The following is a 27926-nucleotide window of genomic DNA, read 5'->3' on the forward strand; positions in this document are numbered from 1 at the left end:
CCCAAAAGTGAAAACAAACCCAAATGCCCAGGGACTTCCCTTGTGGTGCAGTGGTTAAGAATCCACCTGCCAATGCAGGGGACACAGGTTTGATCCCTGGTCCGGGAAGGTCCCACATGCCACGGAGCAACTAAGCCCGTGAGCCATAACTACTGAGCCTGTGCTCTAGAGCCTGCGAGCCACAACTACTGAGGCCACGTGCCACAACTACTGAAGCCCGGGCACCTAGAGCCTGCGCTCCGCAACAAGAGAAGCCACCTCGGGACTTCCCTGGTGGTGCAGTGGTTAAGAATCTGCCTGCCAATGCAGGGGACACAGGTTCGATCCATGGTCCGGGAAGATCCCACATGCCGTGGAGCAACTAAGCCTGTGTACCACAACTACTGAGCCTGCTTGCCACAAATACCGATGCCTGTGTGCCACAACAAGAGAAGCCACTGCAATGAGAAGCCCGTGCACCACAACGAAGAGCAGCCCCTGCTTGACGTAACTAGAGAAAGCCCGCACGCAGCAACGAAGACCCAATGCAACCAGAGGAAAAAAAAAAAAGTGTCGGGGAGGGCATGGAGAAAAGGGAACCTTTGTGCACTACTGGTGAGAAGGTAAACTGGTGTGGCCACTAGGCAAAGTGGCATTTTTCCTCAAAAAATGAAAAATAGGACAACCATATGATCCAATAATCCCACTTCTGTGTATATATCCAAAGAAAATGAAAACAGGGACTTCCCTGGTGGTCCAGCAGTTAAGACTCCGTGCTCCCAACGTGGGGGACCAGGTTTGATCCCTGGTCAGGGAACTAGATCCCACAACTAAAGATCCCACATGCTGCAACTAAAAAATCCTGCATGCGGCAACTAAAAGATCCCACACGCTGCAAAGAAGATCCTGCGTGCCACAACTAAGACCTGGCACAGCCAAATAAATTTAAAAAAAGAAAATGAAAACAGAATCTTGAAGAGACATTTGAACTCCATATACACTTGTTCACTGCAGCATTATTCACAATAGCTAGGATATGCAAACAACCTAAGTGTCCATCAACAGATAAATGGATAAAGAAGATGTGGTATATATGTACAATGGAATATTATTCAGCCATGAGAAAGAAGGAAATCCTGCTGTGTTATTTATAGTAAGTGAAATAAACCAGACAAAGAAAGACAAACACTTCACATGGTATCATCAATATGTGGAATCTAAAAAAAAGTCACACTCAGAAACTGAGAGTAGAAAAGTAGTTGCCAGGGGCTGAGTGGTGGGGGAATGGGGAGAGGTTGGTAAAAGGGTGTAAACTTCCGGCTAAAACATAAGGTCTGAGGATCTAATATTACATGGTGACTACAGTTGGTAATATACTATTGTATAGTTGAAATATGCTAAGAAAGAACAACTTAAATGTTCTCACACACACACAGAAGATAAATATGTGAGGTGATGGACATGTTAATTAACTAGATGGGGAAATCCTTTCACCATGTATAGGTTTATTAAGTCTCTACAATGTATACTTTAAATATCTTACAATCTTATATGTCAATTATACTTCAATAAAGCTGAAATAAATATAGAATAAATTATAAAAAAAGAACCTGTGTCTAGAACATATAAAAAAACTCTTATAACTGAATAATAAGACAGGCAACCCAATTACAAAACAGGCAAAGACTTGAATAGACGTTTCATGAAATAAGATATACAAATGAGCTAAAAATTACATGAAAAATGCTCAGCACGAGTACTCAGGGAAAAGAAAACTGAAATCACAAAGAGATACCACTTACTGACTGAAATAGCTACGATCAAAAAGACTGACAAGGATGTGGGAAAAGGGAAACCCTTGTACACTGCTGATGGGACTGTAAAATGGTACAACCACTTTGGAAGACGGTCTGGCAGCTTCTTAAAACGTTAAATGTAAACTTACCATATGACCCAGCAATTTCACTCCTGAGTATGTACCCAAGAGAAATAAAAACATATGCTCATCCAAAACTTGTACACAAACGTCTATTAGCAACATTTAGTTTAATAGGTCAAAAGTGGAAATAACCCCAAAATCTACTGACTGGTGACTGACTTAAAATGTGGTTAATCCATACAATGGAATACTACGAAATCTCTTTTTGATGTTTTTATCCCGGTTTAACTTTTTTTTTTGCGGTACACGGGCCTCTCCCTGTTGTGGCCTCTCCCGTTGCGGAGCACAGGCTCCGGATGCGCAGTCTCAGCGGCCATGGCTCACGGGCCCAGCCACTCCGCGGCATGTGGGATTTTCCCAGACCGGGGCATGAACCCATGTCCCCTGCATCGGCAGGCGGACTCTCAACCACTGCGCCACCAGGGAAGCCCCCGGTTTAACTTTTATAATAATTTTCCGTTGACAATTCAACATGTTCTATCTTCTGAAATATTCTCTTCTATTTTGTCAGTGGTTACAAAACATTTATTATTATTTAGTCTTTCAGGGTATATATCTTTTCTTCCCGACTAGTTTATAAACCTTAGGAGTCCGGTTTTGTCCAGATAACATTATCACATATTAATCACTGTATTGTGGGAAAAAACCTCCACCTTTCACCCTATAATTATCACCCTCTGCTTTTTTGGCCATTTTTATGGGAGAGGGAGCAAATAATAAAGCATAAAATTCATTCTAGTTTGGAAAGTGCTTATGAGCAATCAGACCTAGCAGTTTCAGCCCCAATACAAACTAGGTAAGGAAGCCGGGAAGAAGGCGAGAGAATCTACAGAGAAGGCAAGAAAGTCTGATGCAGAGGCTTGGCTTTGCAGGAAAGTCCTGAGCAAGCACAGTTTGGGATGTAGGAGATCGCAGAAGTGGTGGATACTGGCAATGCCCAGGCCTTTCCTGGGCCTTCCCAGGGCTGAGGGGAGAGAATAAAGATCGTTTCTTGGGTTGCCTGGGCAGCCTCAAGGAAGGACCCCACGCAGCCAATTGCTTCCCATAGGCTGATACTGTGAGAAGTGAGGAGCCCAAAGCTGTCTGTCCATCACAGAGGAGTCAGAGCCTCGGTGAGCTCAGGTGTGGACCTTGGATGCTGGGGGAGTCTACGAACTCAGATGCCTCAGCCACCGAATGGAGGGTGCTGCCCACAAGAACCAGGCCTGGCCAACAAGCAAAGGACATGATGGCTTCAGCACAGGTCAACGTGGAGCTATGGACACCCCTCCACTGAGGCCACAGCACCCAGCAAAAGGCCCCAAGGTGCAGCACTCATTTTGGGTGCAGGAAAGGGGATAAGAATCTCTGAAATGACTGGCTTCAGAGTTTTCCTAGAAATGCCCAGACTAAGTGCCCATCTCAGAAAGTGAGCGCCCAAGAGGGAAATTAAGGCCACTTAAATAATTTTTTTCCCTAAGTATGTGGCCTGTGAAATTCAAATTCACTGCACTGTATGACAGTTATCTGGACAGTTATCTGGACAGTTATGCTGTCCAACCCAGTATTAAACATGTGGCAAGTACTCAGTAAATCTCGGTGAGACTGGAGCCAGGCATCACCACCCAAGGACTGAGTGTCACAGTTGTTAAGACCGGAGATGAACAAATAGGTTGCTTTTTAAGAACATGAAGCTGAACCTCTGCAAATATTTTAACAGGAAAATGATGACGGGGAATGAGGTAAGAGGGATTGACGGGGTAGACAGCCACATGTGGCTAAATCTCTAGGATCAGGAAATGAAACCTACTGCCCACCATCAGCTTGAAAATAATCAGGCCCCCTTCCTGGGATCACTGCCCAGGACATGCCTTCTGAGGAAGATAGAAACCAGACTCCTGACATTGCCTTTGTTCAGAGCAGTAGAAAGAGAAAAGCTCAGACCGCTGGGAAGGCATAATTTTCCCCATGGATCTCAAACTTCAGCCCTTGGCTTTAGGATCATGTTGGATTAAAGCAATGCTAGGACGGAGCTGTCAGGAACCCTATGCGCATTCTGGGTCCAGCAGAGCAATGCCGGTTTGGCATCCTTGTGGGGGCAGTAAATCCCAAAGGCCCCGGGAGAGGCACAAGTCTTAGGTAATCGATATGCAGGTACTTCAGCCAGGCTTGAAGCTGAGGGATCCGGAATGTGGTTGATCTGGAATGAGGCATACGTTGGTGCAACAGAGGTCAACTGAGTTTGCTCCTGGGCGGTTTCGACAACAACCATCTACTGAAAGGCCTGCACTCTCTCACCTTCAGGCCTCTACTAGCTGTTCTCTCTGCCGGGAGTGCTACCCCTCTGTGGTGTCTGACCAGCTGGTCTTCCAGCTGTCTGCTTCACTGTCACCTCCCTCAGAACCCTGTACAGCAGTAATCTCACCCCTCAAATTTACCTTCCTTACCATTGTGCTTACCACATGCAAAGGCTTAATAAATATTCGTTAAATGACAGTGAGGTGTATCAAGTTTCTGACCCTTTCTCTTCTGTAATGGAAAGCGGGAACGTAGCCAGAGCGGGCAATGATCTCCGGGGAGGACTAAATCTATCGTCATCAATAAAGCTTTATGTGAAATACTTTAACTAGGTAACTAACTGTGGCAGGCAGACCTCTGAGGAGGCCTCCAGTGGCACCCTCCCTCCCTGCAGTCATCTCTGGTGTTATCCCCTCCCCTTGAACATGGGCTGGGTGTAGTGACTGCTTCTGATGTATCAGGCCAATGAGATGTCACTTCTGAGATCAGCTGATAAAAGACCATGACTTCTGTCTTGTCCACACATACCCTCTCCCACTCTTGCCCCTGCTCATGCTAAGGAAGCCAGCTGCCGTCTTATGAGCTGCCCTGTGGAGAGGCCCACCTGGCAAGGAACTGAGGATGCCTTCCAGCCATCAGCCGGCATTGAACTGTGGCCCTCAATTCAACTACCCACGAGGAATCCTGCCTACAACGACGTGATCTGTTGAGGCTTGAGGTGACTGTAACCTTGTGAGAAACCCTGACCCCTCAGCTTGTGAGGACCCAGCTAAACAGCGCCTGGACTCCTGACCCACAGAAGCTGTGAGTTAAACTTGTTCTCCTAAGCCATTAAGTTTCGGGGTAAGTTGTTATGCAGCCATAGGTAACTCACGCGCTGAGCTTGAGTTTTTTTCTTTCTGCATTATTAGATCAGTCCCATCTGAAGAGCATTTGACTGAGAGGGAGCAGGAGGGAGAATCTGGGGATGAGACCAGGCCCAGAGGCCTGCATGAGACGCCGAAGACCTTGGAAAGAGGACCGTGGATGAGAAGAGAAGCAAGCATAGAGAATCAAGAAAAATTTTTCCAGATCTGAGAATGTACCTAAGTCCCTCAGTGCATTAGGCTGTCCTGAGGCTGAAAGTTTCAAACGCCTTACTTTGTAATGAGTAAATGGCAGGGTCTGGAGACAATTCTCTGCTGCAAATCCAATGACTCAGAAAAGGAGGGGCCGCCGCAGGCGCCAAGAGGGGATCTTGCTCTGGCCACAGGCCCGGGTGAACGCTAAGGAGGCGGTGAGGTTCCGTGGGAGGGGCGCACCCTTAAAGTCCGGAGACCTGGGGTTTTCTTTTGACTGTACAGGACGTGCATTTTAATTCTTCTGGAGTTCAGTCTTCTCATTTACAAACTGAGCGGCATCGAACTAGATGACCTGGGAAGCATTTTTCAGATATAAAATGCTATGATTCTACGACCTTCACCAAGTTACCTCATCTCAGAAATGCTGAGTGATCAAGGCTTTGCTTCGGTCATAACCACTCTGTCAGTGAAGGATCCCCCCCTGAGGGCTCTCAGCGGCCACCTCAGGGTCACCTAAGGCACGTTCTACTCCTAACTCTCCTTTCTCACGAGCGGAGTCCACACCGGAGATGCTGCCTGTTCAGGTCTCCTGCACTTGCAGCTGGTGGGGAGGTGCAGGGAGCAGACTGCTGTATGCAGAGGACGGGCTGTCTCCAGGAAGACGGTTGGAAATAAGGTCCTCCTCATTACATAAGCACAGACTGGAGCGTCTGGAGCACACACGGCTGAAGGCAGTGCTGCAGTGCGCACGGCAGCTCTCCTGGCTCGCCGACAAGTCACCTATAACCCGGTTAGAGACTGCCCATCCTCTGCCCACCTGATAGGTCTGTGCCGGATGGACGCACTGAAGTCGGCGCAGAGGAAGCACTGCACTGAGTGACTGCACCTTGTTGCAAAGGCACAGATGGGTTGTACGTTCAGAGAGGCAGGCCCTCCCCATGGAGACTGCTGAGCAACTCCACTCAGAGCAAACGCATCTAGAATAAGCAGCACAGTCAGAGGCTGGGGGGAGCATCACTGCTGGAACCCAGAGATCATGGGGAACCTGAGACCCACACAGAAATCAGCAAAGGTGGAGGGACTAGGGGGGTGGGGATAAGCTGTCCAACGAGGGCCCAAAAGAATCGCGTGCCTCTGGGTTTCAGCTGCCAGAAGAGGGGCGGCGAGCCTAGAGAAGCTGGGGGAGCTTCACGACACGCTCCTTAGTGTTTTAAAGTTTCCTGAAGCAGGACAGTGGGACCTTGTTGAAATACAACTTATTACAAAGGCCTGAACACAGCAAAGGCCGGTCACGTGTCTAACCAACAACTAAACACAATAAATGCCCTGTAACTCAGGTTCTCTGAGGACAGAGGTCCCTTGTAGTTGGAAACAATTCTGCTGGAAAGACAGAGCTAGAGAAATGTTACAATCTGAGAGGCTCTCTCCTCTGCTGGCCCTTCACTGCTTCTAAATCAGCAAAGACTCTGAGAACCTGAGAAAGCTATGTATCATGTTCCAAGAAAAGAGTTCAGAGGTTATGCTTGTAATGTCAGAGGGTTCGTGACCCCAGGAAAACAGCCTCTGTTTTAGTCCAACATTCATTACTGTATCTGAGGAGATGGAGGCCTAGAGAAGTCACAAGGTCACAAATAAATTAGTAGCAAGGCTAAGATGGGTACCTGGGTCTTCCAGTGGCCTTAAACTGCTGGAAGGACCCTAAGCACTTTGGGATCCCAAGTCTCTGCGGTCAGAAGGGACAAGGGTCAGGTGAGACTTCTTACCGCCGAGGCCAACCATGATTTTTGATAGCAACATAAATTAATTTCCAACACGAGTGAGAAATGTGAGAAGGGAGAATGCGGTGATTCCGACTTAGTCTTTTGTTTGAGCGCAAGTCTAATATTGGAGCCAAAACAGGTACAGAGAACGCCAGAGAAGGTGACTTGAGGACACTGTGAGTGGAGATGGGGACTCACATGCTGTGGCAGAGAGCGTGGCCGTGCAGGGGCAGAGGTGCTGTCTGCAGTAGGAAAATGACGGATATACAGTCCTGGGCTGTGCTCAGCCAGCCCCAGCAGGGCGCCTGGCACACAGTAGGGGCTCCATAAATACTATTTCCTTCCCTTCATTTTCCTGATGGAACAGGTATGAATTTTTTTTTTTACCTCCTTGATTATCGTCAGGTAATCAAACCCAAGGAGGCTTATGGCAAAAAGCCTGATTTTGAGAGTTAATGCCCTCGCCAGAGCACTATTAACGGCATCCTCTCCACACACACACCCAACGAAAACTCTGAGCTAAGCGGTTATCATGGTAACAGAAGGAGACACTTGAGTCTCCATTTTTCTCTCTCTGATTCATGGACACCTGCCAGGTAGCAGATGGCCTGTGTGGACAATTACCTTCATTTTCCTGCAATGTATTTAAATTAAACAAACTGGCCTCTTTGCTGCCGATTTTCAGAGGCCCGTTCGGAAAAACAACAACAAAAAAAACCCCAGAAAAACAATGTTGGGAGAAAGGAACTACAAGTCTGAAATTTAGATGAGGCAACCGTGAACATACAGAGAACTGGGATGTATACAGAATGGACTTTGTACATTTTTTTTCGTCAACAAAAGGTAAAAAAAAAACAAAACAAAAAACCCCACAGACTATTTTGAGCTGCTGCAGGTGGTGGCTCTGCTAGGAAAATGCAGCTGTCTCATCAAATGTGGAAGTAAAAGGAGAGAGAGAGGATTATCTGACGCTGTACTGTCTGTCCTGCTGCAAAATTTGAAAATAATTGCCTAACATGACAAGAGTTAAGACTGCTGGGAGTTAGGCCCAGGGGTGGAAGTGAGCACACAAGGAGAACAGGGGTGGAGGAGATGAAAAAGGCAGTCACGTGGCAGTGAGCAAAGCAGCAGCCGCGGTTCCCTCTGGGGCGAATTAGAAACAGGTAAAGAACACGCCTGGAGACCTTCCCCTCTCCCCAAAGTGTCCACCGCTGAGGTAAAGGGTGGTGCAGCTTTTAAGGATGAACTTGGCTTCTAAACACCCAAGAGAAGGGCCAAACAGTTCTATGATGTCTCTCTTCTCTCACCACCGTTAATACACATTTATCTATCGTGTGTGTCTGCTGGAAGGAGAGGGGCCACCAAAAAGTCTGCCTTGAGGTCCCTCCTCAGAGGGCTGACACCTGTCTGTTCCCACATCACTTCAGGAAACTCAGGGCTTACCCATGACCTGTCACTGCCGGCGGTGGCTCTCAGGTGTCACTCCCTGTGGGGTTACTGCTATGGACAGCAATGGCAGGACTGCTGGGTGTTTTGTGATCACACTGTTGGCAACGGGGAGGTGGTTATGGTTCTCATTCTCCATGATTCTGCCCCTATTCAAGCCAAACTGAATTATATAGAAGACAAAGCTTACCCGAGCCTGAAAGAGCTGGGGGGCAAGATGTCTAGGTATCTTTCTCAGTGGAAGGAGCAAAGCGTATTAAGTTCCTAAGACTGTCTCAGAAGAACAACCTCTTAAAACTCACCATAAACCCGAAGATCAAAAGAAGGCTGAAATTTAAACTTTTAGATAGGGAAGCTCATAAATTCCAAGACTAGAATTACCCTCTTTCTGTTTGTTTCTCCTAGTTTGCCCAGCTCTGTTTGAAAATGGTATCCCATTAGTTCTCATCGCAGGATTTCAAAGCTAGTTCTCAGCAAAATGATCAGGGGCCTCACTGAGGGAAAAATCCCTATAAAATGAATACCAAACACTCAGATTGCATGTTAGAAACCAAAAGAGGACAGGATTCCAGGAGAGCATGGTCCTTAATTCAGACATGGATTCAATGATGGGGCAGGCAGTCTGAACCTATCAATGATATGTTAAAGTTCAATGAGTCAGACTTAAATGCTGCTTACGGGTAAGTAAGTAAAACTTGTATGATGAGGTGTGGCACCTGGTCCAGCACTACCCCTCTTTGTTGAGTCCCTGTTCTATATAATAAGGTGGTTAGAGTCCAGGCTTTGCAGTCAGATGGACCTAGTTTGGATTCCAGCTCTGCCATTTATTAGCTGTGTGACCTGAGGCAACTTACTTGATCTCTCTGAGGCTCAGGTTCTTCACATGTAAAGTGGAGATAAGAATATCTGGGCTTCCCTGGTGGCGCAGGGGTTGAGAGTCCGCCTGCCGATGCAGGAGACACGGGTTCGTACCCTGGTCCGGGAAGATCCCACATGCCAGGGAGCGACTGGGCCCGTGAGCCATGGCCGCTGAGCCTGCGCGTCCGGAGCCTGTGCTCCACAATGAGAGAGGCCACAACAGTGAGAGGCCCGTGTAACGCAAAAAAAAAAAAAAAAAAAAAGAATATCTTCATGGGTTGGTGAGGATGTACATAAAGTGCTTCACATGCTGGCTCAATGGGGTAGTACCTGCCATGATTCCACTTTGAAAGGTGCAACGTAGGGGTATGAAGGGGCAAGGTCTCCACTCTCAGCAGGCTCATAGCCTCCTAGGCAGTTCGGCATGTACACAGCTAGCACACAAAGGAGGATGAAATCCGTACCGTAGCAGAGGTACAAAGGAAAAGGGGCACAGAGGCGAGAGAGTTTAACTCTGACCTTCTGGAACAGGGTAAGGTTTCACAGAAGAGGTGGCATCTGAGAGTGTCTTGAGGGGTATAATTTCAATAGGCAGAAGTGGCTCGGGAAGGGCAATCCAGGTGAGGAAAGGGCATGAACAGAGGCACCATGAGAGAGGAAGCTGTATGTGTGTGTTGCAGGGCAGGGGAGGAGCATGTGGGGACACTAGTATGCAGGGAGCACAGAAGATATATGGTGGGAAAGAGAAGTGTGGGCCACAATCATCCAGAGCCTTAAGTAAATGGTCATCAAGTTTATTTACTAGGCGATAGATGGGCAAACTATAGCCCGTGGCCAAATCCAGCTTGCCACCTGCTTTTTTACAGTCTGTGAGCTAAGAATGGTTTTTACATTTTTAAATGGTTTTATTTTAAATGGTTATATAAGTCCTTACATAATAGCTCTGATTTGGTTCACAAAGCCTAAAATGCTCACTACCTAACCCTTTAAGGAAAAGCTTGCTGACCCCTGCTATAGGCAATGGCAGAGGGAGCCCGTGAAGACTTCCGAGGACAGAGTGGTGTGGTCAATCTGGTCTGATTTAGGAATCTGGCTCCAGGGCAAAGTGAAGGAGGGACTGAGAAACAGGAGGCAGGAGAGAGGGAGACCAGGTGACAGATGACGGAGGCTGGAATGGAGAATGGTGATAGGAATTGGGAGAAGAGAGACACAAGCAAGCTTTTGGAGAAAAAGTTGACTAGACTGTGACAACTGAGTGGGGAGAGTAGGGGACTGGAAGAGAGCATGTATGTAGGGAGTGCTGGCACTGATGTTAACAGAAGCAGGATATATGGACAAAGGGGTGATTTGTGGGGGAAGGTGACTGGAAATCTTTTACCATCCATCCCATATCTAAACCTCAGAATAAGGGATGCTGAGAGTGCCTCAAGGGCTCAGACTGGTATCACAGAGAAAGGTTCTCTGATCCTACTTCCCTGACCAGGGATCCAACCAGTGCCCCCTGCAGTGGAAGTGCAAAGTCCTAACCATTGGACCACTAGGGAATTCCTGAGCAGTGGTTCTTCACTGGGGATAATTTTACCTGCTAGGAACCTGGTGTGGGTGTCGGTGTGGGTGTGGTGCTCCCCCTGGAATTTAGTAGGTAGAGATCAAGGATGCTGCTCGACATGCTGCAATGCATAGAACACCCTTCCCCACCCCAACCCACCAAAAAAAACAAAAGTCATCTGGCCCCAAATGTCCATAGTGCTGAGGATGAAAACCTGGCTGAGGGTGACAGAGTTACGAGGTCCTAAAGTCGGTGGCCTGTCCAGGGCTTCTTGTCCCAGGTGGTGAGCTGCTGCAGAAGGAAAGACAGGCCACCAGTAGCCTCAGCTCAGGTTAGAAACTTCAAGGGGCCAAGAATAAACTCTGATAATCTTCTGCACATTTGGGAGATGTCCTGGGGACAGCTACAGGCCTGAGAGTCTCCTAGATTCTCTCTTGGTTTCCTGAGGTCTGAGCTGCTTAAATACAGGAGCTGAAATTTGAAATGTGAAAGCAGTGAATAAACAGTGAATGTCATATATATTAATTAGAATACATAATAATAAAAGCACGGAAGGATTTACGGTTAGACAGCTTTGTAGAGCAGTAGTGAGTTGGCACGGATTCTTATTAAAGGTACCTGTCTAGCTGCAGGTAACTGTCTTTCTGCATTGCCTCTAATTTTATTTTTTAAAATTAATTTATTTATTTATTTTGGCTGCGTTGGGTCTTTTGTTGCTGCACACGGGCTTTCTCTAGTTGTGGTGAGTGGGGGCTAGTCTTCACTGCAGTGCGCGGGCTTCTCACCGCGACGGCTCCTCTTGTTGCGGAGCACGGGCTCTAGGCACGCAGGCTTCAGTAGTTGTGGCATGTGGGCTCAGTAGCTGTGGCACATGGGCTTAGTTGTTCCCCGGCATGTAGGATCTTCCCAGACCAAGGCTTGAACTCGTGTCCCCTGCATTGGCAGGCGGATTCTTTTTTTTTTTTTTTTTTTGTGGTACGCGGGCCTCTCACTGTTGTGGCCTTTCCCGTTGCGGAGCACAGGCTCCGGACGCGCAGGCTCAGCGGCCATGGCTCACGGGCCTAGCCGCTCTACGGCAGGTGGGATCTTCCCGGACCGGGGCACGAACCTGTGTCCCTGCATCGGCAGGCGGACTGTCAACCACTGCGCCACCAGGGAAGCCCGGCAGGCGGATTCTTAATCACTGCACCACCAGGGAAGCCCCATTGCCTCTAATTTTCTAAAACATGCTTCTGTATTTCTTTCTTCTCTCCTCTCTCTTTTTTTTATAGCACTGGGCATCTATACTGCAGCTCCAAATGGGAGTAATTCTACTTGCCAAATTATGATTAGCAGCAAATGGAGAAGAGTGCAAAGGAGTCTATCATATCCTTTATAATATGCTTCTTTGGCTGAAATTAAGCAGATGTTCACTTCAGTTAAGGACTCTAGGCCAGGAAGCTCCCTACCTTGGCACTGCTGTTAATTTGGAACATCAGAACCAGCCTTAGGTCAGTTATAAAACCCTAGAGATTGGCATGGCATCAGGATTCGAGGAAATGCCTACAGGTGCTCTCCAAGTGGAGGGTCACAGGTCCAATCTCATGCCAAGTGAGGATGCTGTGTGAGGTCTAAAAGAAAGAGAGTGGGAGGCATGGCCCAGAGTCCTAGAGATGAGCCAAAAGAGAGGGCATCATGGAAGCAGCTGATGTTTTCTTAGGATGCTTTCTTTTGTCTGGAAAAGTGGGAGGTAGATGGTTGGCATGAATAAACCCTGGGGAAGGAGTTGGTTAGAAAACCCAGACAAGGAATCGAGGGCCAGAGGATTTCAAAGTCACAAAAGGAAACATCAGTCAAATGAGCCCAGTTGGATTTCTGCAGACCCTTCTTGGTTCACAGCCTTTCCCCAATATATCGATTGATATCAGTGATGAAAGTATCAAAGAACTGTGGATTGGAAACTTATAGATGAGAAAACTGAGGTCTGTAAAGGTTATATACATGGTGAGATAGAAAAGAAATGAGGATTTGTCAACAAGGTGCCATGAGTCAGAACAATCTATTCACACGTAACCCAATAAGGCAGACCGAAGATATAACTCCTTCCTTCGTTGAGGTGAAACCAGTGGTGGTGGGGGTGAGGAGGCTGGACAAGACAAAATCAATTTTTCAGAGCTGTCTACACTGTGCCATACTGAGAATTTCCTTCCCAAGGTTGCTGATAACTTCCTTATTGTCAAATCCTTGTCTTATTGCCTTATTAACTTTCTCCTTGAAACTTCCCGGTTTTTCATAAGAACCCACAATCCTACCCTCCTACCTCCTCTTTCTTCATTTTGTCCACTATGCGTTTTCCCTACGGCCCATGTTTATCGTTTCAACACTAATTTTATGTTGAAGACTTCCAAATCTCCATTGCTAGCCCTGTTTCCCCTCTAACTTTCCAGCTGCCTATCCCTAAATATCTAAAGACCAGACACAGACCTTGACTGCCTGCCTATTCTATGTAACTCGGTATGTTCAAAATCAGATCAAAGTCCCCTTTCTATAACCCACATCATCTCCCCAGTTTCATTTTTTCAGTCAATTTCCCAGGTTCCTGGGCTCAAAACCTAGAAGTCATCTTCTTTTCTGCTGATGCTCTGCTGAGACCCAGACTGTAGTATTCTGGGGGGAGATACTGTGTCCTAGGAATTCATATTCCTCTAGTGGAAGGTGACTATCTCCAGCTTGGTGTGTGGAGACTTTTTCCCAGAGACCCTGGTGTATATTTTTCATATGTTGTATGCATTCTGGTCAGAAGAGGAAAAGACATAAATATAGTACAGGGGGAAATAAACAAGCAGGTAATGCAATCTCTCAGCTCGTGATTGATGAGTGATGAAAAACATTGGGGGTGCTGCAAAGACCCAAAAGCTATTTCCTCTATATTGTCAGACTATACACTCCCTCTAGGTGTTCAAGGAGTTTTGGGGGAGTGAAATGCAAGTTCCTATTTTTCAATATTGCTATGACATTTCCTCTTTTGGAGAAAACAAACAACCCCCCCCCCCCCCCAACAAGCTACCAGGTCTCTATAGTGAGTACACGGGGCCAAGACTGATGAATGAGCACACTTTGTAGACTTTCATGAGGCCATCTGTGGGCAGCCGGAGTCCACGTATGCAGACTAGGGCTGGGCCAGGCGAGGCGAAAGGTTTGGGGGCATAGTCACAGAGTACAGCACATTGATCTTTGTTTACCAAAATCCACTGGTGCAGCTTGCAAACTTGGGAGGGCAGCAGTGGTGCCTGAGCCTCCAGATATCACTGACCTGGCCTCTGTTTCTGTATACAGGGCATCAGGCCACCCATGAAATAAGGATCATACTATTTGACGGTGGGATTTGTGCAGGATTTCTCTTTTGATCCTCCAAAAGGCTAAGCTCACCCACTGCTCACTTCAACATATGTAGGAAGACATTGCTGAAGACATAAATAGCAATCCTTTGCTTTTCAGGAAGCAGTAGACTCAGGCTTCTATTTCAGAGTATGGTGGGACCAAGGAATCCAGAAAATTTTAGGGCGGCATGTGAATCGCTTCCCAATGGGATTGTGTCCAAAGGTTAAGTGAACCAAAAGGGAACCTGACCCAGGAACACATCAAGGGGTTTACCAGTAATCTCTTTAATGGACAAAGAGGAGGTTTTTATTTGTTGTTGTGTAGGTTGTTTTTTTTTTTTAAGTACTTTCTCTCAAACTTACAAAGTTAACATTCATTAGGTTCATCGTGGAGGCCTCATGGGTCAACCTGGCTAACTAAATGTTGAGTGCCCTTCCTCTGAGGCATATTAGGTGAAGCCGCGGTCACAGATGGGGGTTTCTGACAGCCAGCCCACACCATGCCTTCTTTGGTTGAGTTGTGGTGGGGTGTTTGTCCAGTTCTGGAAATCAGAAAGGGTGTGGGGCAAGATCCACGTGATATCCCAACTGGCTGAAGGAGAAAGAGAGATCCCAACTGTGGCCACGTTCTCTTAGTGGAATCCCAAGATTCCTCCAATTACATAATTTTCAGAGTACCACCTATATTACCCTCTGGACCACCACCCTACGAACCTGGATCAAGGCCACCCCTGCGGGAGCCCCCTATCCTTATTCATCACTGTCTACAGTTATAGTCTTTAACTCTGATGTTGATCTGTATATAAAAAGTAATGATCTTTTTTTTGACCGGCCGTGCGGCATGTGGGATATTAGTTCCCCGACCAGGGATCAAACCCGTGCCGTCTGCAGTGAAAGCCCAGAGTCTTAACCACTGGACCGCCAGGGAAGTTCCAAAAAGTAATGATCTTCTAATAGGAGGAACCGGAGGAATGTTTAAAGAAATACATCCCTCATGAATAAACTGAAACCTTGCCTTGGACAGCTCATTTTAGTTTGTGTCAGCAATCCAACAGTGAAATTTTATGGTATGTTGAGTCTGTGGGAAAAATGGAACCCTAAGGTGTCCCTAGAATAAATTTGTACATTGCAATCCCTCCAGACTAGGACTGGGATATTGTTTGACCTTGAGGGAGTAGCCCACAGCTCAACAGTAAACACCACCCACTGCCAGCTGGGTCCTCACCAGTCTGTTGTGACTTTAGTGTACCCCTCTGTACACATTTCTGGTTGTGGGCATTGGGTTCTTACTGAGAAGTGCTCAAAATATTTTCAAATGATACAAATAACTACAGATATCCTGCATTTTGTAGATTATCTGTTTTTAAAAAAAGAGGATGATTTTACTCTACATAACATATCTTTTCTTTAGACAGAAATAATAATAGAGTTAATAATAATACTAATATATTAGCTTGGTCTTCCTATTCTTTTGGTAACACTGAAATTTGTTTTTCTGATTCTTTTTATAAAGGACATTTCTAACCATCGTTTAGTCTCTTGAATAGATCTACCTATTATACGGGAGTACCTTGAGCAAAATTATTGCCTTAGGTACTCGAACCAGTTATGTCCCTTACAATGAATAAACTTACGAATTCACACTGCTTTTAAGTTAAAATCTTATAAATCTGGTTAATAGCAGTTTTCATTCAGCCGCTATTTATTGAGTATCTGCCATGTGGCAGGCACTGGGCTAGCAGCAAGGGGATGCAGTAGTAAAAAAGGCAGACAAGGTCTTTTAATTACAGTCTGACGATTATCATGGGCCTGATTAACCCTGACTCAACCGATACAATCTACTTCCTGAGCCTGTTAAACTGTAGGGTATGTCATGGGTCGAACAGTCACTCAGTGAAGTCTTATCTGAAACAGCCAGGCAGTTCTGCCCTTAATTATAAACCTTGGAGCTGAGAAAAGAGAAGGGGAAGGAGGGAGGGGGGGAGAAAGGGAAGACAGAAGAATTATCAGCTGAGGTACTAATGTCACTAAAGCACTGGAAAAGTGGCTGAGGTTGAAGGTAGAACCACAGCCCCGCAAGTCACAGTTAAAGTCACAGTTATTACCCATTTCCCTCCAATTTCCCCAATGCCAAAATAATCCCTGAAAGGGAATGAGGAAGGCAAACTGCATAAAAAGTTCTCTATAATGGATTTACAGAGCCAGTCTGGGGAAGATGTCTAGTAAATTCTTCATTTAAAAAGTCTTACAATTATTTTATGACTCGTATAGGGTAATACATTTTGATAGGGAAGAAATTAAGCTACACCAGCCAGAATCTGGGAGGAAGAAAGGGTTATGGCGTAGCTCTGTGGTAAATACCTTTTGGTGCCTCACTCGGTAATGATACAGATTAAAGCAGACGCTTGAGTTCTAAAGCTCTATAGTCTTTCCAGCTGTACATGTTAAAAATGTTGAATTACGCAAAGCCATTCAGTTCACATTTGAGCCTCACTGCTGAGCCTTAGGTGGGTACAGTTTAAACCTGTGATGTGGACACAGGAAATTTCTACCTATATCCACAGAGCAGAATGTCCTACCTCACCATAGTGGGGAAACATGAGGGAAAAACAATTTGTACAAATTCATGCTCTGGACGGTCTCCTGGGACAGTGAGGACTAGAACTTGAGCTCAGGACCTCGGCCACCGAGAACTCCCAACACACACACACAAGCCACCAAGAACTCCCAACACACACACACAAGCCACCGAGAACTCCCAACACACACACACAAGCCACCAAGAACTCCCAACACATACACACAAGTGGCTCATTAGTGGCAGGCTTCAGTGATCTGGGTCTAGCTTCTCATTTTGCCAACCTCAAGGGGAAGATGATCTCACATGCAATCAAAGGTCACTGGAATGAACATGTTGTTATTTATTCCCTTGTCTGCTCAAGATCAGCCTTAAATTGACCTGAAATAATACGACAGCAGTGATAATCTCTGGTTTTTGGAGTACACAGTAATCCATAAAAGTTTTAAAAAATGAAGTGTCTCTTGGAAGCCCTCACTGCTGCCATTAACATAAATATCCATAATGTTTGCCCTCCTCTGAAAGGTGTTCTCAGGTGGGGTGTGGGTGTGCCCGATTACATGCTTTGCTCTGAGCTGGCCCATTCAGCGAGGGATCATGAGATGCTAGTCTGGGTGGACTGCTGGAGGAAGTTCCCAGCAAGTGGTTTACCTGTAAAGCACATCTCTGGGGCGCAGAGGGATGAAGAAAAGGAGGGGAATGCTGGTGCCAGAAACTACAGGTCAGGTGATACCCTGATCTGCAGGAAGGGTGTGGTCACAGCAAGGGGATGAGGCTGTCAGGGAAAGGAGGGGAGAAGGGAACAGGAAGAACAGATATTTTCTTTCCCTCCCTCCAACACAATCTCACTCATCCTCTTGTTTGTGGCAGGCATTACCAGCACTTGCTTCTGTACTTCTTCTAAGCAAACTGGAGGATTATACTTCCCTGCCTCCATTGAAGTTAAGTGTGGTCATGTGCCTTGCTTTGGCCAATGAAATGGAGTGGAAGTGATGTGTGTCACTTCCTGGCAGAAGCATTTAATGGCTGGGCTTGACTTTCCATCCTGGTTTTCTCCTGCTTTGCCCATGTGAATGTACCTATTGATACAAAAGTGCCATAAGATCAAAGTAATAAATTATGTGCGAATGAGGAAAAAACAAAACCAAATAAAGCACAGACAAAAATAAAATTTTGTTACATTGAGATGTACGGGTTGTCAGCCTACCCTGACATCATGCTCTGTCTTCTTTCCCTCTTCCTGACAGTCTCCTCTCCTCTTCTCTTGCCTCCTCCCCTCCTTACCCATCTCTTCCTTCCTTTCCTCTCCCTTTTACCCTATGACTCCATTGCTTTCCTACCTGGAAATAATAGTAAATATAATGTTTTATATTCCTATTCTTAATCTGAAACATGGATACATTTGTTTCTTGAAATAAGAAATGAGTACACTTTTTGAATTACACATTTCACATTTCTTTCTTTAAAGAGAAGCCCTGAGGTAAATTAAAAATTAGCTTTAGTTTGTGTGAAAAATGTATGCTTTGAAAACCTTACTATATGATATAAACATATAGTCTTATCTTTGTGGATAAGCCCTCAACTGATTTTCCTGTGTGGGTTAGTGGCTGTCAGGGAAAATAAAAACAAACATAAACTTTCTCTAAACACCTTGCAGCTCAGAAAAACCAGAGCTCCCTCTGGAGTGGGCTTTGAACAGGAAATCACTTACAGCATGATCAGCCACTTAGTTTTCATTGGTAACTTTGTTAAGAAGGCTACGGGAGCTGGAACTCCAGAAGACTGTTCAAGACTAAAGGACATCTAAAGTTATCAAAAGAACTACTCGTTTTCATGCACAGTCATTCATGACATCGTATTTAACCCTGAGGTCACTCCCACCACCCTGAAAATTGTTTCAAGCAATTAAAGTCAGCCTAATCATGAAGCAGCAGAGAATGTAAGTGCAGGAAAATGTAACTGTAGCATGGCTAGTCATGCATATTTAAATAAACACAACAGATGTGTACTTTGAAAACAAATTCAACAAGCTCTGGTTTCAAATAAGAACATGCTCTACTAGGTAAACATGACGTGGCCTTTTGGCCATTTTACAACACCACGGAGAGAACTGCTAAGGGTTTTACACATAACCAATTCCGCAGAGATGATCTTGGTACAGGGAGGAGAGGAGAAAGTTTGTAACAGTTATATGAGGCAAAGGAGAACATGCAAAAGAAGCAAGAGCCAGGTGGGGAATTCTGAAGTTCACTTACTGCCTGTTTTTGCTCCTCCTCCTAGAGGTGGTGAAGACGAAAAAAGGCAGAGGGGAAAAAGGAGAGAAATTAATGCCCATCACCACAAACAACCGGAAAAAAATGACAGAAAAGGGCAAACCAGGCCAGGCCCATGGGTTCAGAGAGCCAAGGGCCTGACCACCGTCAGAGCGTCATCAGTTGCACAGAGCAAATGGCAAGCCTCTGCCCCATCCAGTTCTTTAAATGCTAACTTCTAGAGTTAGAAGGAAAGAACCTTATAAACCCTCTAGTCCAACTTCCCCTTTTATACACTTAAAAGCCCTAGAGAGCCTGACTTGCCCAAGGTTATATCACTATTTAGGGTAAACTGAAAGAAGCAGCTCAACCATGACTCAAAAGCTCCGTGATCACTCTGTTTCACGATTCACAATATCCACATGTGTTAGGTACGTTTCTCTAAGTCAGTGGTTCTCAAAGTGCAGAACATAGAGAGACCAGGAGCAGTAGCATCTGGAAACTTGTCAGAGATGCATGCTTTGCCCCGTCTCCCCCTAGACCAATGGAATCAAAACTCTTGGGGTGGGGGCAGTGCTGTTTCATGAAACTTTCAGTGGATTCTGAATCCTGCTGGTTTGAGAACCACTGCTCTTAAGAACTTCCTAGAAACTGGAAATTCCATCTGACTACAGATTCTCTTATTTAGTCCCCCGTCTTCCACTTTTGGAGCCTTTGGCTGCTGTGTGGTTCTTTTCAAGGATGCACATACATCCCCTTCCCCCTATAAACTGGAACTGTTTCAAGGCCCTAAGAGGCTTTTCAAAAAGAATTCTTGACCTTGGTGTCTCATTAGTTGAACAAAGGTTCGTTTAATGCTCCTTATGCATGAAGCACTGGAAACATGAAGGTAAGATATGGTCTCTGTCTTTCAGAGCCTTACAGTGACGGTGCTCAGAGCAGGCCCTTGCTAACTCTCAGCTCTCAGAATGCACCTCTAGACACTGAAGAAGGAAGCACGATGAAGATGAGATAAACACTTCCGAGTTCCTCTCTCCTCAGTCTTGTGCTTCTCAGTTACTCTGTCTTTTAATGGGTCTCTTTGTTTCCTTTTTCTGTGCCTCATCATGGGCAACTGTGGTCAGGACGCCTCTGCTCTTTGCCCCAAATACACAGATCTAAAATCTGTTGCAATGGTTCTATTTAAATTGGATCCATCCATGCAGACTGCCTTTACTAAACATGTGTGTAGGAAGTCTTGGGAATGGACGAGTGCTTCTCAGTCTGCAGATCTGGGTGCAATGGAAAGAATGATTTCAGTAAAGCCAAGGAATTACGAAAGGGAGAGGGAAAGTAAGAATTTGGAGAGTCATTTTATTCCCGCAAGGGAGAGACATGCACTAGAAATTAAATGGGCACCAAGAAATCTCTTGAGGAGACTCCCAACTCAGCACCAGAAGATGTTCTTCATTATCAAAACCAGCTGCTAGATGCTTGGCCAAACCTAATATCACAGGCACCCAGGCAAAGAGGGCCCTGAGCGTTCACTGAGTTAGCCTGAAGGAGTGAGCGTCTTTTAGCTTTTGCGTATGGTATGCATGGCTCCAGTAAGAAGGGGTTAGAGTTTTACAGTTGGGAAGTGATCTCCCTGCCTAGTCAGGCTTCCCTGTGAGGCAGAACACTTTTCTTCCATTCACTACGCAAGGCAACCAGCCGTAGAAGAGTTATTAAACAATTAAAAATGTGTTTTTATTGCTGGCACTAAATGTTGAAATGGAAATTGGTAGGGGAGAGATGGGGCAATCCTGACAAGCTGAAATTGCATCTGAGGTCAAAAGACCAGTATGTAATTTCTTAGAACTGTTTCTAAAACACCTCCCTATTTTCACTGTTTTCTCCAGGTTTGGTATTGGAGACAATATTATCTTGGTTCAATAGAATAGAAAAATTCAGTGCTCGCTTCGGCAGCACATATACTAAAATTGGAACGATACAGAGAAGATTAGCATGGCCCCTGCGCAAGGATGATACGCAAATTCGTGAAGTGTTCCATATTTTTTTTAAAGCAATTATACTCCAATAAAGATGTTTAAAAAAAAAAAAAAGAAAAATTCAGAAGGCAATGCTTCATGTTTGTACATTTGGTGACTTTGCTGTATATAGTTTATCCATTGATATAAAATCATTATAATTTGCAGTAGACACATGTCAGGTTAGGATGGAGAGAGTGGACAGGTCAGTGTTTTCAGGACTTACAGGCCCCCCATGTGCACTGGGATTGGGAGAGGGTGGACTTTGGCAAAGTGTTACTTAGGATGGTGTTGTATAATCCAAACTCACAAAAGTTAATCAGATATAGCTTTGAAGGCTTTGTCAACACAGTAAACAGGTCAGATATAAGGTCTTAGAACCTTTTTGTTATCAATTAGTCAGTTGGGGTCAGTAAACATTGACTGGTGACAAGGTATAGGAGCCAACTTGATTTAAAGGGGGTAATAATGCCTTAATTATAAAGTGCAAACCTAGGACTGCTCACGTCACCTAAAAACATGGGGGACCCGTCACATTGGGGATATCTGGCTAGATGGCCAAAGTAATGCCATAGCCACTGTAGTCATCTATATTAAAAAATCTATATTCAAAACCTCATTTGCATATGAGGTTAAAATTTAAAACTACAAATTCATCTGGCAAATGCGTTTCAAAAGCAATATTGGAAAAATGGAAAATGAGGCAGAAAAATACTGGGAACGTAATTTAGAAACTAAAACACCATCACACAACTACTTCTAGATTAAATAAGAAGTCTGAGGTAGAGGTTATCCATATATACTCATTAATCAGGGGAAAAAATGTAAAGAAAAGATACATTCTGAAACACGGGTACTTGAGTGTCAGTCTACATTATGTCATTAGGAAAAAAACAACAACAATAAGAAGGTCTCTGATACTCCTTGGTGACAGGGATTGAGTCTTAGTCACCATTATACACCACATACCCTAAACATGACTCTTATCAATGGATAAAAAGACAACATTCCTGGTTTATGTTTGCAATTCTTCTTCCCTTTCGGAATGACCTCAGCCTGTGAGGTGGGTAAATAATAAGGCTTTTAAGAACTTGGTAGGATATCCTACGAAACAGAGCAGTGGGGTCCTGGTTATTCTACAGAAATTATAACTGTAAGACAACAGCTGGAAATACAAAGAAACTCAGGGCTTGGGAATACAGTTCGAGACATCAGCTCATTCTGCTTAGGCCTTGAATGCAAGTGTCAGAGGTACATGACAAGGTCTTAGGAAGGCACACGGGACCTGAGCCAGGAACTCTAAGGAACACTGAGGGCAACCAGCTGACGGGAAAGCTTACTGTGATACTTAGGGGAAATGCATTCTGACTTCCCTTCAGTTTGCATAAACCTTTTTGCCTTTTACAAGAAGGGTACCTTCCCATCTATGTTTGGGTAATATTTGAGAACATTTTTCTGAAAGGCAGGTGAATCCCCCATGACCTTCTGTCCTGTGGGTGGACTAACCCCACAACGGCAGGGCTTTCAAAGCCCCACACGGCTCCAGATGTTACACTGGCCAAATGTATTTAAGTACCTCTCTGCTCTCTTGGGTGGCTGATCGGGTTGCTCAGCTGGATACTTGACAACTATTTGAAGGATTTGGGCCAGGTTTTACGCATAAGGTTTTCTTTAAACAAGACCCATTTAGACAAAATATTCCTCAGGAGAAATCCTGCTAACAGGGTTAATGAAGAAACATGTCCCAAAATACCCCAAATACCCAGGACCAAAGCTAGAAAAAAACTCAGCTCAAGACTAAAAGAAGTGATTGTCTTGAGCAAGCCAAAAGTCAGTTTAAAACACAAACACTCCATTTACCCAAGTTGCTAAATACCCACTGGCTTTATTATTAAAGGACTGGTTCAGAATGGAGAAGTTGAAGCAAACTCTTCAAGCTGACATGCTCCTGGGCTACCCCTCCTAGCCTAGACCCTTGTCACTTCGGGTCTAGATGATTTCAATAGCTTCCTATTATCCTTTAGTTTCTCCTCTTCCCAACCTGCTATGATCATTTTCCTAAACTATTGTTTTCAAAACGTTTAATGACTCTACTTTATCATAGGATTAAATCTACCCCCTCAGCCTGCCTTTTGAGGTACTCCACACTGTGATTTCCATTCTGTATTTCATACCATGAAATACAATGGTTTCACAGTATAGACAGACGGGCCTTAGGAATTTATAGCATAAACAAATATGTCCTTGTATTGCTGCTACAGAGCTGGGTAAGTATTTCTATTCAGTGCCAGTCAAATCATCCAGGTGAGGACATTTAAATGCCAAGTGCGCCTTTGTCTGCTCTAGGGTGTAGGGGCTGTAATATATTTTTCACTAAAAATAGATAGTGAGGCCTGAATTATGCAAGCCCCAATATACCAAACCTAGAGCTATTTTATTGCTCCTAATAGAGTAAAATTATTGATTAGAGTTGGTTGATTACTTTGGTTTGCCTCTGTAATACTTATTAAAATAGGACACAATACTTGTTACGCATTTAGGTAGAATATTTGAAAACTTGTCTTAAAAGAAACTTTATATAGTTGAGAAATATTCATTTCACATAACTAATATCCGATTTATAAACATTCTTATTAATTCATAAAAGCAACTATTCAAGGACATTAGTTCCAGTTACTAATTTTTTGTAATCAGGCTTTACAATAATTTAGATAACTTTTATACTGAATTAGGTTAACTTCAGGGAGGTCTACCTGAAAACTGAGTCTAGGCAGCAAGAGTTAACCTTTTAGCCTCATCCTGTCTGATACAGGGAGGCAGAAGCTGAAGTGCAGGTGAAGATAGACAAGAAGAGCTGGGAGGTGGGAGGAGACCTGAGCGGCTGCTGCTCTTACCTTCAGCAGCTTCATCAGCCCTTCCAGCTGGACCATCAGTTCCCGCCTGCTCTCCTGCAGCGCTGACATCCTCTGCTCCAGTTCATCTTTCCTCTGCCTGTCGGAGAGGAAAAGCTCATGAGAAATGAAGAGATGGAAGGGCAGTTAGATCACAAAAAGACACTGTAATTTAAAAATATTAAAAATTGTAATGTGCTACTGAACAAATATAAAAAAAAAAAAGAAAATGAAGATAAAATGATTCTCAAAGAAGAGTCGAAGGCCAGATGAAACGGGTTTTAGACCTGATTCTGCTACTTACCAGTGTATGAGATGCTGAGCAAATCATTTAAGTTCTGATACTGGATATATAAAATGGTGATAATATCTGTTTTGCCCACTTTTCTTTACTGCTGTGAGAATAGTATGTAAAAATGCTTTGGAGGGCTTCCCTGGTGGCGCAGTGGTTAAGAATCCACCTGCCAATGCAGGGCACATGGGTTCGAGCCCTGGTCCGGGAAGGTTCCACATGCCATGGAGCAACTAAGCCCGTGCGCCACAACTAATGAGCCTGCGCTCTAGAGCCTGTGAGCCACAACTACTGAGCCTGCGTGCTGCAACTACTGAAGCCTGAGCACCTAGAGCCCGTGCTCCACAACAAGAGAAGCCACCGCAATGAGAAATCCGCGCACCACAACGAAGAGTAGCCCCCACTCGCCGGAACTAGAGAAAGCCCACGTGCAGCAACGAAGACGCAATGCAGCCAAAAATAAATAAATAAATTTATTTTTAGAAAAAATGCTTTGGAAAGTATACATTGCCGTACAGTGAAAAAGTATTGTTAATATTATTAAAGTGATTTTAAAAATTCTTTAGGAAGCCAAATGCCTCATTTATACATAAAACTAGTCCAAATTTAAATTAATAGTGGAAAAAAATGTATGAAAACTGCTCAGGGAAGACAGGGTTCAGGAGTCAGTGCTTCCAGAACCACACATCAGGTTCCAAAAGTATGACAGACATCAGGACGACTCTGTGTCTAAGAGAATTCTGAGGACAGATTTCTGTTTCCCTGAGGACAGATTTCATGTCAACAAGTCTAGCTCAATCTGTCCAAAACCAAACTTGAGACTTTCCTCCCTAAATGGTTCTCTTCTCAATTTCCCTCTCTCTCCTACTTTTTCTTCTATCTGTCATGGCTGAAAAACTCAGTCCTCTTTGATACTTTCCTGTTCATTTCCTATATTCAATCAGTCACCCAATTCAGATGATTCTTGGAAATCACATGTCTATCTTTCTATTCCCACACGTTAAATAAAAGATAGTATTAATTTATTTTTTTTATTTTTTTTATTTTTGTGGTATGCGGGCCTTTCACTGCTGTGGCCTCTCCCGTTGCGGAGCACAGGCTCCGGACACGCAGGTTCAGCGGCCATGGCTCATGGGCCCAGCTGCTCCACGGCACGTGGGATCCTCCCGGACCGAGGCACAAACCCATGTTCCCTGCATCGGCAGGCGGACTCTCAACCACTGCGCCACCAGGGAAGCCCGACAGCATTAATTTTAGTGACACCTATTTCCTTTGCTTTTCAACATGGTTGTTAGAAAATTTTTGGTACACATACGGCTTACATTGTATTTCTATCAGAGAGTGCTGCTCCAGACCCTACCTACATTCCTATCCTTAGTTCCTTACCTCCCTTTCCCTTCCATGTCTGGACCTCCAGGCATGGTTCACTTTTCCCTAAGCAGACTGCATCATTTTGCAAGTGAGTATTCCCCTACTCTCTTCCAAATGTTATTCACTCCTTAGTGTCCCTCCCAAACGTCACTCTTTCCAGGAAGCTATTCCTGATTACTTCAGTAGGTATAGGATCCTGCTTATTTAATCACATAGTAATTGGTGCTTCTCTGTGGCACTTAATATATTTTACCCTGTATTGCCGTCACTCCTACCATGATGCAGAATCCTTGAGGTCAGGGGATGACCTTACTCGTCTTTGCATATATTTAATGATTAAGAGAATATCACGCATCCAGTGTGGACTCAATTAACATCTAGTGAACTTAATGAAATCATTATTTGAAGCCCTCCAAGGATTTCCAATGACCTATCACTTAAGGCTCTCAGAATCTGGTCTCAATTATCCAACTAATTTTATCTCCCATCATTGCCACTCTAAAGATTAATTCACTGGATGACTGAAAACAAATTCTTAGCTCCAAGACTCCTTCTCCTGTCTGAAATGTGTCATACTTATTGGGGGATCTTGCTGAACCCCAACTCTGCTTCTAATCTTAAATGTTTTGTCCTACACGCCATTCAAACCACACCTACCTTTCATAGTCCAGCCCAAATTCCAGCACTTTCAAGCGTCAAATTGCTTCTAGCCTGTGTGTGTGTGTGTGTGTGTGTGTGTGTGTGTGCCTTTCCCTACTCACATTTCTTCTAATATCCATACTATTTATTAACATTGTACAATATTATTTAACTGACTAGCAAATTATTTTAAGTTTTGTTTCCAAAACTAGATTATAAATTTTTAAGATAGAATCATTGTCTTCTCGTCTTCATACTCCCTAAATTTCCAGTGCAGGTATAAACTCAGTAAGGAGGAGTTGACCCATTCAACTTTCTAGAAAGCCTTTCTCCCCTGAACCCCCAAGCCTGGATGCAGTACTCTTCCTTTGTGCTGTGCATGATCAAATAATTATAATATGTGGCTTTAAAAAATGAATGGGGCTTCCCTGGTGGCGCAGTGGTTAAGAATCCGCCTGCCAATGCAGAGGACACGGGTTCGAGCCCTGGTCTGGGAGGATCCCACATGCCGCAGAGCAACTGGGCCCGTGAGCCACAACTACTGAGCCTGCGCGTCTGGAGCCTGTGCTCCGCAATGGGAGAGGCCACGATAGTGAGAGGCCCGCGCACCGCGATGAGGAGTGGCCCCCACTTGCCGCAATTAGGGAAAGCCCTCGCAGAGAAACGAAGAGCCAACACAGCCAAAAATAAATAAATAAAAATTAAAAAAAAAAAAAAAAAAAAATGAATGAACTACAGCTACATGCAACAATATGGAAGGCTCCTAAAGAGTAATATTAAGGGGGAAAAATATCCCAGAAGACTGCATGGAATACCATTTCTATAAAGCTCAAAAAACAAAAAGCAAAATTAGACACTTTATCACGTGGGCATACACACATACTTGACAATACTGTTTTAAAAAGCAAGGGAATTGGGACTTCCCTGGTGGCACAGCGGTTAAGACTCCATGCTCCCAATGCAGGGGGCCTGGGTTCGATCCCTGGCCGGGGGACTGGATCCCACATGCGTGCCGCAGCTAAGACCCGGTGCAACCAAATAAATAAATAAGTAAATATTAAAAAAAAAAAAAAAAGCAAGAGAACGATAAACGAAATTCCGCATAGAGGTTAGCTCTGTGGGGAAGGCAGAAGCAAGGAAGTGGAACAAGGGGGGCACTTTTACAGATGACACGGCTTTAGCAATATATGAATTCTCAAGTAGGATGTGAGTTCCTGGGTGCTCATTTTATCATTATGCTTCATGTCTCACACATTTGTCATATATTATTATAATAACAAATATACCGTTAAAAACAATGAAGGGGGAAAAGACAGTCTTGGTGGTTAGGATTCATAACCACTAACCCTAAGGATGAAATTCTCTATCTTGTTTTATTATACTAGCTGGGTATTGGCAGTTCCTGGATTCATGTATATTCATCAAAACCAGAAGGCTGTCAGAACCTACAAATGAATTTTGCCCTCTATGTGTCTTGTGATAAACAAAAGTTCGTATATTAATATAGATGAATATACCAACTTCTTTCATGGCTAGTAATTCTGAGAAATTATATTTTCTATTCCAAAACCCTAAGGAAACTCTCCTACGTTTTCTTCTAGAAGTTTTAACATTTTTGTCTCCATGTTTAATCCATCCGGTGGTGTTTTTGTATATAGTGTGAGGA

General features: G+C 44.5%; 1 protein-coding gene and 1 non-coding gene across 12 annotated transcripts in view; one reads left to right on the top strand and one right to left on the bottom strand.

The window, feature by feature from the left end:
- DTNB (dystrobrevin beta) overlaps window positions 1–27926 on the bottom strand; it is a 248412-nt gene that overhangs the window by 13362 nt on the left and 207124 nt on the right. For 8 of the 11 annotated variants that reach the window (XR_004352834.1, XR_004352832.1, XR_004352833.1 and 5 more), the window contains 2 exons: window positions 23962–24058; window positions 19062–19082 (listed from right to left, as the gene is read on the bottom strand). Coding sequence is in view for 8 of the 11 variants with exons in the window: in XM_032652769.1 (XP_032508660.1) it covers window positions 19062–19082; window positions 23962–24058 (118 nt within the window). In the remaining 3 variants the exon portion in view is untranslated. Of the gene's footprint in view, window positions 1–11076; window positions 11341–17632; window positions 17886–19061; window positions 19083–23961; window positions 24059–27926 lie in introns of those variants that run through there. The other 3 variants (XM_032652771.1, XM_032652772.1, XM_032652770.1) reach the window with 3 other exon arrangements.
- Window positions 20990–21096, top strand: LOC116764822. The gene has a single exon (XR_004353031.1). It is a non-coding gene; the product is annotated as a U6 spliceosomal RNA (small nuclear RNA).

The sequence above is a fragment of the Phocoena sinus genome, chromosome 13, assembly GCF_008692025.1.
Source record: "Phocoena sinus isolate mPhoSin1 chromosome 13, mPhoSin1.pri, whole genome shotgun sequence".
In the NCBI taxonomy this organism is placed as follows: Eukaryota; Metazoa; Chordata; class Mammalia; order Artiodactyla; family Phocoenidae; genus Phocoena; species Phocoena sinus.